Source organism: Urocitellus parryii, chromosome 2 (genome assembly GCF_045843805.1).
Source record: "Urocitellus parryii isolate mUroPar1 chromosome 2, mUroPar1.hap1, whole genome shotgun sequence".
Classification (NCBI taxonomy): Eukaryota; Metazoa; Chordata; class Mammalia; order Rodentia; family Sciuridae; genus Urocitellus; species Urocitellus parryii.
The window spans coordinates 157846845-157862432 of NC_135532.1; the positions used below are offsets into that span (position 1 = coordinate 157846845).

The following is a 15588-nucleotide window of genomic DNA, read 5'->3' on the forward strand; positions in this document are numbered from 1 at the left end:
AGTCTTTTCTTAAAGTAAAATCTAAGTATGTTCTGTTTTAACAGGATTTCTCATTCAATAAATTAATTCGTTGAGATTCTACCATGTACTTGTTCTAGGCTCTAGAGATTCAGTGAATAAACACCAAAAATCTTAGTGGCATAGAACTTACATTCTGGTAGGAAATCTGTAATAAACAGAAAAATAAGGAAAACATAAAGAGTATTGTTACCTCATAGAGAAGCAACATTTGAGGAAATACTTTTAGGAGTTGAGAAAAAGCTATATTCATTACTGGAAAAAGTTTCTAGTTAGTGAGAATGGTGAGGACAAAGACAAAGTGGAAATGTGACAACATACTAGGAATACAGAGTAGAGAGCAAGAATGAGTGGTAGAGATACAGAGATGAGGTCATATAAGATCTTGCAAGACCTTTGAGTTAATCAACATAAAGAATGAATTATTGAGCGTGTACTGCATATGTCTCTAATTCCAGCTACTGGGGAGGCAGGAGGATTACAGTTTCAAGATGAGCTTCCATAAAGTAGCTAAATACAGCTGGAGATGTAGTTCAGTGGTTAGCATCCTTGGGTTCAATTCCCAGTACCAAAAAAAAAAAGGAATTATTGCTTGACAATTATTTTGTGTTAGTTACACATGTTGGTAAGTGGAGTGTTAAGATTTTGGTAGTATTACACTTTTTCACCTCCAATTACAGGAGTAAGCATCACCATTTTTTAGCACCTGCAAAAGGCTCCAACTCCCAGGGTGTGAGCCTTCTTTTGAATCTTGCATTTTAACTTAAGCGGTAACAAAATTCTGCATTTTCTTCTGTTTATTTTAATATAAAGTAATTTTTTCTCGTGAAAAAATCTTCACCAAATTTAATGGAAGCTTAGTAATATGAACATGTTTGTAGCTGTGAGAAACCTGGGCATTTTTAGTCAGTGATACTTGCATTCGTAATTTGGTAAACAGAACCATGTTTTTATTCCTTAAAAAGGGTAGAGAGTAGATGAAGGAGATGACGCTCAGTCCAGGTGACTAAAGGCCTTGGGCTTGGATTCCAACTTGAGTGCTGTAGTGATCTCTGTTTTTAAATTGGGACCTTATCTAGTCAATTTGTGTTTTAGATTGATTACTCTGGCTGATGAATGGGCTATGATTTTGAGAGGGGAAACACTAGAAACAGGGAGACTAATTTGCTTCTGTCTTTGCAAAGGATAACTAGGATAATTGATTTGGAGATTTAGAAGGGGTAAAAATTTGAGAAATATTTATGAGGTCAATTTGGATTCAGTGACTATATGTGAAGATTGAGGAGAAGGATTGCTCTAGAAGGATTTCCAAATTTCTAGGTTGTGTAATTAGGAGAATACAGGTATTGCTGAGGTAGTCAATCAACAGTATTTGGGGTATATTTTTTATTCAGTGAAATTTTATATAGTTTATCATATAATTTTGTACCATTGAATTATATTTCTAGGTATTTATAATTTTTTATAATTTTAAGAAGATTCTCTTTTTCTCTTACAAATTTTTGTTATTACTCTTAAGAAATAGATGCTAATTTTTTGGTTTGCCTTTAAATCAGGCTACTTATCAAAATCTCTTAGTAATTTTTTTTTAATTTAAAATTTTTTTTTAGTTGTGAAGCCTCAGGACAATGAGGCAATACTTTTTGATTACTTAATGTGATGTACACAATACTTTTTTTTTTTTTTTAATGTGGTGAGGATCAAACCCAGTGCCCTGCACATGCTAGGCAAATGCTCTACCACTGAGCCACAACCCCAGCCTTTCTTAATAATTCTAATAGAGTTGTGTTTATTCTCTAGACTTTCTTTCTTATATCATTGGTAAATAATTACTTTATCTTCCAATATTTATTATCTTATTGTATTAGCATAATCTTGAAAGTATGAAAAATCATGATAACATTGAGTATCTTTAATGAGAATGACCAGTATTTGGGGGGAGGTTGCCCGGAATTGAACTCAGAGGCACTCAACCACTGAGCCACATCCCCTGCCCTTCTTTGCATTTTATTTAGTAACAGGGTCTTACTAAGTTGCTTAGCGCCTTGCTGTTGCTGAGGCTGACTTTGAACTTGCCATCCTTCTGCCTTAGACTCCCAAGCCCCGGGATTACAGGCAGGCACCACCACACCTGGCCTAGTATTTTTTACACTCAGTATAATTTGTACTATTGACTTGTTATAAGTATTTTATATCATTTTTAGGAGATTGCTCTTTATATTATGTTGCATTTTTTCTTGGAATAATAATTACACAGACTAATTGAGCATTTGTCATGTGCCAGGCACTGTTCTAAGGACTTTCTACCTATCTATTTGATATTCATAACAGCTCCCTGCTATAGATTCTGTTATAATCATCATTTTACAGATGGAAAAAAAAAAAAAAAACTAAAGTAAAGATGAAATAATTTTCCCAGGGTGACACAGGCAGTGGTAATAGACCCTGTTTTGCTATGCTGTAGGTTTTGATTTTTTGATATTTTATTCAGGTATCATTATCTATGTTTTTAAGTGAGACTTTACAATATTTTTTCTTTATTCTTCTTTGGAATTTGGGTATGTATTACTTTTGAAAAATGAATTGCAGTGTTTCATTTTTAATGGTATAGAATAATGACAATCATATAGGAATTACTTGATCTATGCAGAATGAACACAGAACTGGCCTAATAAATTAAACTTGGTAGATTGTATAGTGGTAGATCTTCAACAAATTATGAATTTCTAATAAGATTATGAGTCTTATAATTTTCAACCTTTTCTTTAGTTATTTCTGGAAAAAATATTTAGCATACTAAATGTTTTCTAGATTTAAAAAGTATTGATATACAACAAGTTGCATTTAATATTTTATTCTCTTAACTTCTCCCATGTAGTTTTAAATTTCCTTTTTCATTCTAATGTCTTTTTTTTCTTATTTGCATTTTTATGCACCTTTTCAAAAGAACCAACTGTAATTTGTTAATTCTTTTCCATTCATTTTTGAATCATTAATTTTGCTTGGCCTTTATTAATTCTATCCGCATACATAAATTTGATTTTTTTTTTTTTTATAAAGATTTCTTGTTTAGTTGTAGATGGACACAACACCTTTATTTTGTTTATTTTTTTATGTGGTGCTGAGGATAGAACCCAGTGCCTCAATCATGCTAGGCGAGCACTCTGAGCCACAACCCCAGCCTCCATACATTTGGTTTTTTTCATAATTTTATAGAAGTTAAAGGCTTAGTACATTTTATATTCTGTATTTTTATAAAGAACACTTACTTTACACCAGTAATTTTAAAAACCTAAAGTCAGAATCTTCATTTTTACCTTTTAAAAAAAAAAAGTCATTTTAACCAGTCAGGAAAATATAATTGAAAAATGCTACAATCAAATATCTACTGAGTGCCAATACTATTTTCAAAGAGGTTATACTCTTTTGGGGAACCAGAATAAGTACTATTAAGAGAAATAGAGAATGTTGTAGAATATACATTTTTTTAAGGATAAAATGTTAAGTATCCAGTTCCTTCATTCTTCAAGGATTGGCATAAAGTATCTCTTTGTGAACTTTTATTACTGTTTGTTCTTTATATTTGGCTTAGATATTTTCCATAGTTTAGGAATCAGGCTTCAAGGAGTAAACAACACTTGGTTAGGATCTTATAACACGAGTTTATGCCTGACTAGTTCCTTTATTTGTTCTGGAAAAACCTAAAACATGCTGTCTTCAATTCTGAAAATACCAATTTTTAATCTCTTTTAATCAGGGTTTAAGCTATGTTAAATGAATCAGACTGAATGAAGATGTGAATTATAGTTTTTACAGAACTGTAGAGTTTGTAGAATACTGAATATTGTAACATGAGAATTGTACCAGAATTGTAAACAGAGGATCAATTGTTCATTCATTCATCCACCATGTACTTAATGAATACTTAAGTGCTAGGTATATTTCAAAGGATTCTGAGGATGTGGCAGTGAACAAAATAGACAAAAAATTCTGCCCATGTAGTTTTTATTTTACTTTCTTGTCTGTCTGTTTTTAGTTTTTGTCTTTCCCTTCAGTGCTGGGGAATAACTAAAGGACCTCATAATGGTAGGCAAGTGTTCTACCACTGAGCTACAATTCCAACCTTGAGTATTTTTTTGAGGGATAAAGATAATTAGACACATAAGTAAATGTTAGTAATAAGATTTATGGGGGGAGACAAATGGAGACAGAATAGGAACTATCAAAGTCAAATTAAGGCGTTGCAATATTTGCTAGGGCAAAGTGTTAATTGGTTTTGGCTGAATAACCAAGTCACCTCAAAAGTCAGTGGTTGAAATCATGAACATTTGTTTCTTGCCCACAGGTATGTGTGTTGATCTAACCTAACTTGTCTGAGTGGCTCTTTTCAGTCATTTTGTGGGAAGGTGCAGTTATCTGGAGCTCTGTTTTAAATGTCTAACATAACATCTGTTATATGTCAACCAGGCTACTTAATTTAATATTGGTAATTAAAGGAGAGGTCAGGGCTGAAGGAAAACAAAAACCCTCCAGACTAAGTGGTGTAGAAAGTCAGTATGAATAGAGAAGACACATCTGAAATCTAAACCCCAGGGTACTTAAAAGTATTTAGAGAGATGTGGAAGAAACAGCAAAGGACATGGAGAAGTTTACTGCCAAAGAACACGAGTGCTGTCTTGACCTCCTGATCATCTTGACTTTTTTTTTTTTTTTTTTTTTTTTTTGGTACCAGGGATTGAATTCGGGGGCACTTGACCACTGATCCCCAGCCTTATTTTGTATTTTATTTAGAGACAGAGTCTCACTGAGTTGCTTAGCACCTTGTTTTTGCTGAGGCTGGCTTTGAGGCTGGCTTTGATCCTCCTGCCTCAGCCTCTTGAGCTGCTGGGATTACAGACTTGCATCACCATGCCTGGCCTCACCTTCCTCCCTTGTTCTCCCTCCCAAACCCATTTTGAGTCACACCCCGCCCCCTTATATCAGAGAAGACATTAGGACATTTGTATGAAAGGATATTCTTCATAACCATAAGCTTATTCTACCTCTCACCTTACAAATGTATGCCTTTCTAAAAGGATTGGAGTAGCCACTGAGTCAAGTTAGCGATGGATAAGGTAGACTTCATCAATTGGTACAGACAGGTGCACAAAAAGAAGAGTTCTGTACTCCTTATGTAACAAAACTCAGTATTCTTTCTTTGTGATTATTGTCTAATGACTATTTTTTTTAATTTGCTGAAGATAAATTTCACTTTTAGAGAATATGCTTTCATAGTATATGCTTCTTCCTTTGGTACCTACCCATATTTCTGAGCAGAGTGGTATTTGCCTGCTTCCCTGCATGCCCTTGTTCTAGCCTGCACATGGGCACACCTGCTTGCTTGCTCTCTTGCGTCTCTCTCCCTCTCTCTCTCCCTCTCCCTCCCTCTCTCCCTCTCTTCCTCTCTCTCCCTCTCTCTCCCTCTCTCCCTGTTTCCCTCTCTCCCTCTCTCTCTTCCTCTCTCTCCCTCTCTCCTCTTCTCTCCCACCCTCTCTCACCCTTTTCCTGTGTGTGTGTGTGTGTGTATGTGTATGTGTGTGTACACACGCGTGCATGCGCGTGCGCGCGCTGCCGCGCGAGCTCACTCTTTCTGTGTGCGCGCTGTCACCCGCGCGCTGGCACACCAGCTCACTTTCTGTGGGCGCACTGACGCGCACGTGTGCGCACATGCACCCGCGCACACACACACCCACGCGCGTACACACCCGCGCGCACATATATGCACTGGTTTGGGAATCAAGCTCGGGGCCACACCCACACTAGGTATGTGCTTTTTCACTGAATTACCTATCCAGTCCATAACACCTTGGTTTTCAGGTGGACAGTTTCATGTCGAAATGTTTTTTTTTTAATTTTGTTTTTGTTTTGCGGGACAGGGTGGAGGGTCAGAGAAATCCTAACCTGTGTATTATGGATACATTCTAAATATTCAAAACAAATACATGTGCGTATATGTTATACACATATTATGTAGGTTTGCCTATTTAACTCCAGAAATAAATTACTGAATAGATGTAAATAGAATTAAAAACCTGCTTCTGACAATATGCTAATTTGCCTTAGGCTTGTTTACTTTATTGGGAGGAATGTGTATATATTTCAAGACTTCTCTGTGGTAAATTGCTATCCAGTGCTAACAGTGATCTTTGTGAAGTAGAACACAGATGGACAGTGGGTTAGGAGGGACAGAAAATACGTGATTAAAATTTCTGTTAAATTCTGCAGAACTTCTGGAATATATTTAATTCAGTGTTGATGTAGTAAATCTATCTTTCTAAAATAGGTATCAAATTTTTATCAAGCTGACTATTTGAGGTTGTTTAATGTAGCATTGTTTGTAATAGCAAATCTTTAAAAAAAAAATCCCAGACACAGCTAAGTTTTATCAGTAATGATCTGGTAAAAATGACATACAATGGCGTATGATGCAGATCAAAGACTATAGATAGTAATATGTACTGATATGAAAATTCAAGGTGCTGCATACTAATTTACAATTTGCATTGTGTGTATATATTTGAAAATAATTTTTGTTCCATTTCTTTTTTAATTTTTTTTAGTTCTTGATGGACTTTTATTTTATTCATTTATTTATATGCTGTGCTGAGAATTGAACCCAATGCCTCACACATGTGAGGCAAATGCTCTGCCACTGAGCCATAACCCCAGCCCTTTTGTCCCATTTCTTAAATCTCATGATTATTGTTTCCTCTCATAATAGCTTTTGCCCATCACTGTAGAGAATTAAAGGAAAAGTAAACTAATTTTGTTGTAAACCTAAACAATTAAGTGATGAAGATGGTGATGATATGAACACTTTTTAATAGTGCTTAAATGTGTTTACAACCCTATGAAGTAGGACCCATCATTACCCCCATTTTTCAGATAAAAGGAAGCACAGAGAATATTAATTTCATATAAAGTTGGATAGCTAGTATGTTTTAGAGCAGGCCTTTTTACCTCTATAGAGTGATTCCAAAATTTTTGTGCTCATTATTAGTAATATACAGTCTTTCAAATTTTGACATTAATGGAAATATAAATGAAATACTTTGTCATTTCACTGTCTTGTGGACAAATGTTTTGTTTGTGTTTCTGTTTGCTAGACAATAATCAGTATGACCTTATTTTTTCCTTTCCAGAACAATTTGTTTTATATCCACATAATTAATCATCCTAACTCATTCATTTATCTTTAATTCTCAACCCAGGGCAATTTTGTGCCCCCAAGGGAGTTTTGGCAATATCTGGAGATATCTTTGGTTGCCCCAATAGGCTGAGTGGTGTGGAGAGGCTGCTAAACATCTTAAAATGCATAGACAGCTTTACATATTAAAGAATTATCCAGTCCAGAATGTCAGTTGTGGTAAGATTTAGTTTGTATAAGAGAAGTTCTTAATAACTAAAATATGCAACTAAAATATACCAAAGATGTTAATTACTTTATTTTCAATCTAGTAGCATTGACAAAAGTGTGAACTCTATTTTTTGCATCGTTACTCTCTTTTTCCTCCTGGCATTGTGTAATGTATAAGTGCCAGAGTTGACAAGGGTAGATAATTCATGGAACATCAATCTACCCATTGAAATGTGAATTTATTTGCAAATTAGAACCTTTAACTTGGTTAGATAACTTAGTCAAGATAAATATATGAATGGATTTTTACAAAAAAAATGTGTCCACCGATCTCTTAGGGAGGTGACAATAGAGCTACAAAATAAATGTTTAAGTGATTAATAAAATAAACGAGCTGTTCCTGCTTTGGTGTGAATAAGCACAGCTTTAAAAATCGAAACTGAAACAATTTTTTTTAATTTATTGATTTTAATTTTTAAAAATACACGACAGTGGAATGTATTACAATTCTTATTATACATATAGAGTACAGTTTTTCATATCTTTGTATATAGAGTATATGTTCATGCCAATTCATGCCTTTATACATGTATTGTTTTTGCATTACAATTCTTATTACACATATATACCACAAGTTTTCATATCTCTATGTAAAGTATATTGACACCCAATTCAAGTCTTCATACATGTACTTTGGATAATGATCTTCATCACATTCTACCATCCTTGCTAATCCCCTGCCCCCTCCTTTTCCCTCCCACCCCTCTTCCCTATCTAGAATTCATCTAATCTTCCCATGCTCCCCCTCCCTATCCCACTATGAGTCAGCTTCCTTATATCAGAGAAAACATTCAGCGTTTGTTTTATTGGGATTGGCTAACTTCACTTAGCATTATCTTCTCCAACGCCATCCATGGAAAATTGCTCTTTTCTCTCAAAACTTTTTGTATTAACTGTTGGTATTAATCAAATACAGAATAGTAGTAGTATCATAGTTAGGAATGTTTTACAGATGATCCTCACATGATTTCTTTTAGCCTACACACCAGTGCTGAGCTGCCCTTTCCTTACTAAGCTCTCCAGTAAGAATATACTCAGACCTCCAGGCTTATAAGAGTTCAAATTTTGCAGTTACTTGTTGTCTCTTTGTGTTAAATTAGTTTTGGGGCTTTAAAGCAGGATCAACATCATATAAAACAGTGTTTCTATAGTATACTATTTGAATTCTTAATTGGTGATTTATAGTTGATTTTCTGGAATATATTTTTTGATTTGGGAATTACTATGTTACATTGCTTTTTATTAATGTGCCTGTAAAAAGCTGAACCAATCTGATTTGTAGGTATATATTAAATATGCTGTTAGATAAACTGGCTCCCTTGTTACTGAAATAAAGTTGTTATAGAAGGAATAAATGAGAAACTTTACCCAGCCTTATGCTGCAAAGCAGTGTAAATCTGTTATGTTTATGATGTTGCTGCCACTTTCCTTTCTTTTCCTCATCATTTCTTCCTTTGCCCAAGAACATTTGTCAGTAGTTATACATATGCTTGCTTTAACACTTTCTGGACTTAAAAAGGGGGATCAGACAAGGAAGCCAGCCTAGCAGAAGATACTTGAGTCTAGAGGCTTGAACACTTAATAAAGAAGATCAAATGGCACTAACTTGGAATAAATAGCTGTATAAATAAATGAATGCTAATGACGCTCTATCTTTTTGTTTTCATTTGTATTATTTCGATTTTTTTTCCTTCAGGAAACATCCATAAAATCCATTGGTATTCTAACCAAAGATGTATAAGATCTCTTTACATCCCACTTTCTATTTATAGAGTTATCCAATCATAAAATTTTGGATAAAGCAGCTACATGTCATTTTTAAACTAAAATGAAGTAAAATAATTAATACTATTAAGGTTATATAAAGCAGAAACTCATACCTCTATGGGAAATAAATTATTACAAACCCTTCAGGAAGCCATTTGGAAATATGCACTGAAGTCTTAAAATGCATTTTGACCTAGAAATTCTCCTAAGAAATTATCAGAAGGAAAAAAATCATAAATATAGAAAAGTGTTGTAAACAATGGAGTTTATCACAGAGAAATATGAGAACTTTATTTGTCCAACTATTAGAAAATCATCAAGGAAACCCCAACCAATTGTTGTGTAGCTATCAAAAATGTTGGCTAGGAGGCTAAAATAACATGAAAGATGTTTTTTTGTATATTATTCAGTGGCTAAAAAAGAGTGGGGTAAAATATTTTCATTCAATATGATTATAAATTGAAAATATACTTATGCCTAAAAAAATAAGTACATTAAAGTATAGGCAGACATTGTGTTAGGAAGGGGAAACTATTTTCCTTTTATAGCAGTTTCAAAAAGTTTTAATGACTGTAGTTCTTACAGGAGGGATAAAGAAAATAACTTTACTAATTAAAAATATTACTTTCCTTATAGCTTTAAGTAGCAGTAGTAAAAGTCAGTTTTCAAGCATTGGAAGACTTATAAAGGAACATTGTGCAACATGGAATCTCTACCAGAAGAATTTTTTGTGAGGTAAGGAATAGGTTGACAAAAACAAACTCATTTGTTAAGATTCCAAAGGCATGACATTAGTCTTTTCCATGTAACCTTGGCAGTCTATTATGAATTAGATATCCTATGCTACAAGACAGTTTTTGATTAATGGGGGAATGAGGAGTGGGTGAAGTATAATTTTAGAGAAGTTTTCTACCAGGGCCATTGAAAAATGTGCTACAACTTGCTGTACTTGGGACATTCTCAACAAAATACTTTTAACATACACTATATATACTTGCTATGTTGGGCTGGGGATGTGGCTCAAGCGGTAGCGTGCTTGCCTGGCATGCATGCCGCCCAGGTTCAGTCCTCAGCACCACATACAAAGATGTTGTGTCTGCTGAAAACTAAAAAATAAATATTAAAAAAATTCTCTCTCTCTCAAAAAAAAGAAAAAAATGTGCTACAACTTGCTGTACTTGGGTCACAAAATAATTTTAACACACTATATATACTTGCTATGTTGAGACATTGTTTTTAATGCTTTTACAAATGATAATTTATATAAACCTCATAAAACTTATGAAGTAGATGCTGTTATTTTCACTTTAAGAAAGTAACTTAAGCATAACACAGGAGACCCTGTGGTAATCTGTTCCCTCCAAACAGTGCAAATTCAGCCTGCCTGTATGTCTTCCATAATATTAGAGATATATAATATTAGAGATGCTGTGGCTGTGTTTAAGAAGGAACAATTATTATTGACTAGGAATTGAGTCAGGTTCTACAATATCAACTTGCTATTTTTTCTACCATCCATCATCCAGTAAGGTCTACCTTAACTTCTTTGATACTTACTAGGATTATCTAAAACTTTAGACAGAACTCAATTGTTAGATTGATTGCTACTATAATTCGTGATCTTTGTAAGGAGATGCTCTGAAAACACCTCTCTTACTCATTTTCAGTAAGGATTCTACTGTGGAAGAACAGACTGAAGAGGAAACTGAGAATAAGATAGAAAAATCAACCAGTCAACTGGTAAGAGAAAATTTAATTTTCATTTATTTTTAGTTAATTAATAATGATTAATTATGTATGAGAATGTAATGCTAAATTTAGTCAGTAATCTTAAAAGCTTTTGAATGAGTCCACTTTTCTAAATGAGTAAGATGATTATAATTAAATATTTCTTGCATGATTGATACTATATATCAAAGTTATCATTCTAAGTACCAATTCTCACTGTGAGTTAAAATTAATAGAAAATTAAATTCACTCTCCCAGAAACATCTCAACAGTTAGTTTTAAGAAATTTCTCATTTGTGGCCAGGCTTGGTGGCTTATACCTTAAACCTAATATGATGACGGCAAAGGGATTACAAGTTTGAGGTTAGCCTGGGCCACTTAGTGAGATACTGACTCAGAAATATGAAAAGGCCTGGGGATATACGCTCAGTGGCAAAGCATTTAGTATTCTATGTGTGAGGCTCTGGTTTTGATCCCCAGTTCTTGGGGATAAGAAAGAAAGAAATTACTCATATCTTTTTCGTGTGTGTGTGTGTGTGTGTGTGTGTGTGTGTGTGTGTATTCCTGGTGATCAACACATATTATGTAACTGCTCTACCACTGAGCACATCCCTAGCCACCTCATTTGTCTTTTCAAAGGAAAATTCAAGAAAAATGAAACTACAAACACATATGTGAATGCAATCACATATAAAAATTTTATTTATTAAGATGTTTTGCTGAATTGTTTATGAAGTTACTTTTCTTTCTTATTTTTATTATCTTTCCTGTTAAAAATTCTAGGCCTAAATGAGAAGTTCTGCATTATGCATTGATGTAATTTTTTTATTGTCAATGACAAATACTTTATAGTTGATTAAAACATTTATGTGAATACTATATATCATATTTATTGAACGTTTTTTTGTTTTGTTTTGGATTTTTTGGTACCAGGGACTGAATGCAGAGGCACTTAACTACTCAGCCACATCCCCAGCCCTTTTTATTTTTCATATTTTATTTAGAGATAGAGTCTTGCTGAGTTGCATAGGGCCTCACTAAGTTGCTGCAACTGGCCTTGTACTTGCAAACCTCCTGTCTTATCCTCCTAAGTGCTGGGATTACAGGTTTGTACCACTGTACCCAGCAAGAAAAAAGTAAAGAATAATCTATATAATATTGTAATTAAAAAAAAACAAAAAAACTTTTGATACTGGGGAATAAACTCAGGGGTACTTTACCACTGGTTCTTCCCCAGCCCTTATAGTTTTTGAGACAGGATTTCACTAAGTTGCTTAGAGAACAGAGAGACTATCTTATTCTTACTTGCATTCTATGTGTCTGTCACAATGATATACATATATTAGGAATTTGACTCTATTTTTAATACTTTTGCTGGTTTTAATCACTAGAGTAAACAAGAGTATGTAGAATTGTATAAATTTTTAATGCATAAATGTCTTGTAGGACAAACAGAAAAAGGACATTCCTACTGACCTTGTTCCAGTTAACCTGCTATTAGAAGTTAAGAAGTTATTAAATGCAATTAATACTCTACCAAAAGGTGTGATTCCTCACATTAAGAAGTTCTTACAAGAAGATTTTTCTTTCCAGACCATGCAGGTAACATTATAATTTGTCTTTGAGGCAGAAGTAATAGCTCTATGTAAATGATTTTTTTTTAACTCATGCAGTGTAACTCAGGTCTTGGAATCTTCATTTTACTACTACTTCTTTTTTTTAAAAGAGCTTTATAGTAGTTGGGTTATTCCAACAAACTCATACATGCATGGAAATCAGTTGCAATTTATGACCCCTATCATTTTTTGTGTGCATATCCTTTTATAGTTACCTTATTTCTTCTAGGACTTCTCTCTGTTTTTGGTGTATGCATAAATGCCAAGGGTGTGACCTAAGTTCCCTCTGATTGTTCCTCCTTTGATTCTTGTTGGTTTGGGACTTTTGTCTCCTTACTTCTTTAAGTTGGAGTAATGTTAGGGAATGCTTAGTTCTGTAGCAGTCTCTAATCTGTGAACTTTTAGTGTCCCTATAAATTCCCAGCACCTCACAGAATGGGGCAAAATACATCATAATAACAACTGTTGCAAACAATAAACAATACACAGTGTTAAAGCAAATTGTCACTAATAAAGAGGAATGGTATTTTAGCACTTGTCAATGGTAAGAACAATAACCGTGAACTAGATCTGGCTTGAAAGAAAAGAGCAGGTGTCAACTGTATCATCCACAACACTAATGACTGTATTTAGCATTAATGCTGGGGGTATGAGTTATATAGACCAATAAGTTCTGAAATGTGGTAAAAGTAGAGTTATTTACTGGAAAAGGAAACATGTTAGGTAGTTAAGAAACACTTTACAATATCAGAAAGTGAACAGAGAATGCAGAAGAGATGTATCAAGTAATCTTTATAATGAAAGAATGGAAAAAAATACAAGCAGCATGTATCAAGAAAGAAGGAATGAAACAATAGAATTTGGTTATTAGCAGGAAAAGAGAAAGAAAAACAAGAGAAATAAACAAATGAAAATAATACAAAACCAAACTAAAATATACAGTCTAAAAAGTCTGAAACCTCTGAAGGTAATGCTAGGAAAAAGTAATTACAATATTTTTTTAAAATGCTGAAAATCAGGGGGGAAAAAATAAGTATATGTATATGATTCTGAACCAATCAACACAGCCAGAATTCACATGCATGCACACTTTCTGTCTCATATACATACACATATGGAAAGAATAAAAAATAAAATAACTTTTAAAAATTCCAAAATCTTAGTGAAGAATGAAGGAACTTTCTCTACTGAGGTAATCAAAATAATTGACCAGAGTAGATGGGCACTGCTTATGTCCAATAGACTTTCTTTCCATTTCTTTTTAAGTAATGTACTAAGAGCAAAGGGTAAAAGTTGTTAATTCCTTCCTGTTTTTGTGTTGCTCTCTGAACTTCCAATTGAAGTGGTCTAAGATGGAAGCTGTTAGATCTAAGACTCAGCTTCCCTTCTTATCAGTATGAGGTGGGATGGGTTAGGATGTACTGCTTGGCATTTTGTTCATTTGCCAGGAGAGTGGACTGAGGTCTAATCAGGCTTTGTTGGGTAGAGCCTTCTTTGGAGTGACTAGATTGACACCTAGTGCTAGACTGACTGTAGCTGATCTCTTTGGAGGTTGGTTTTAAAGAGCCTCTCACAAAATCCAGTCTGCTGCCCAGGATCACAGCCTTCCTGAGCTTAATCCCTGAGTGTATTCACCCCTACCTGTGGAGACTCCCAGCCTGCTTCATATACATAAGATAAACACAAAGGAGAGGTGAGTTGGGTTCCCTTTCACCCTTCTGACTCGAATGCCCCTGGGTATAGTCTACTCCGTGTCTGTTTCTCATGTTTCATGAGGCCCAGCGTAGGTCCCTCAAAAATGGGTACTGCTGGGATGTTGTCACTGTTTTTTTGGTTTTTGTTTCTTTTGCCTCCTGATTTCTTAAATTCCAGAATTGCCATTCTGGCAGTGCACTTGTCCCAAGATGGCTCCCACTCAGCTCTCCACACCCTGTTGACATATACAGCATGATTTTTAAGCACCAGCATGCAATGCAGCCTCTGAATCTGTTAAGATTAGACAGCATTTTTTATCTCACATTTCTTTCAACTAAGTCTGTGTTTGTTCCCTCTTCCTCTGTCTGTGGTGAATCTGCACTGGTGGCCTCCAGGTTGGTTCCATGTAGCCTTCAGAAGCTGTACATCCACTGTTTTAGCTCCATGCCATGGCACAACTTGGGATGTAGCTTTCCTTTACTCCGCCATCTTCCTAGCCTCCTTCATTGTGACACTCTGGCACAAGAGAATGTTTTTAGTTTTCTAATGTTTTACTAAATTTTTTTTCAAAAATGTAAAACAGAAATGATATGCAAAACTTTTGGATTTTATGAGTGAAATTCATATTCTAAAGAATATATAGATTTCCATCTTGCAAATAGTTTCTCTAAAAAATAATTTGTGCTAGCTTCCAGTATAGTAATGGAACTATTTCTTAAAATAATAGTGTTTTCCAAAGTTAAGAAAAATGATATACTCTTTAATCTGTGTCAGTTAAATGGCAGTGGGGGCAGTACACCGTAGGTATCTTAAAAATACCACATTTGTACCTTCTATATGTAAAAAATACATGATTGTTTCCATGAAATAAATTAATGCTGTTACAATTAAAAATTTAAACTCTGAAACTTTCCCTACGATTTTATATGTAGTTATAACCTTAAACTGAGATCAGTTACTGTGATTGAATCTGTCTTGACTCCTTTTTTTCCTCTTGTACTTTGAAAAATATCAAGAAACAACTAGACTCAGAAATCAATAAACCTTATGTATGCATAGTCAATTAGAAAGTAAGAATAGAAGAAAAGTTTTTGTTTACAATAGCAAAAAAAAAAAAAATTAAATACCCAAGAAAACAACTAAGAAATACATAAGAAAAACTAGGAGTTTTCAAAGTTCATCCTTAGTCACTCACATGATAATATCAAAACCATATATAAGTACTAAAGAATCAAAATCTCTTGGGGTAGGTCTGGGAATCTGCAGTTTAGCAAGCATTTACCCTGATTTTATTCACAGCTAAGTTTA

The 15588-nt window shown here is 34.2% G+C and overlaps 1 protein-coding gene across 6 annotated transcripts in view; it reads left to right on the forward strand.

Annotated features, from left to right (window-relative positions):
• The window catches only part of Dzip3 (DAZ interacting zinc finger protein 3), a 96717-nt gene that overhangs the window by 1234 nt on the left and 79895 nt on the right, over positions 1-15588 (forward strand). For all 6 annotated transcript variants that reach the window (XM_077795337.1, XM_026394674.2, XM_026394696.2 and 3 more), the window contains 3 exons: positions 9878-9976; positions 10909-10981; positions 12416-12571. In XM_077795337.1, the coding sequence (XP_077651463.1) occupies positions 9945-9976; positions 10909-10981; positions 12416-12571 (261 nt within the window). In that variant the 5' untranslated portion in view covers positions 9878-9944. The remainder of the gene's footprint in view (positions 1-9877; positions 9977-10908; positions 10982-12415; positions 12572-15588) is intronic.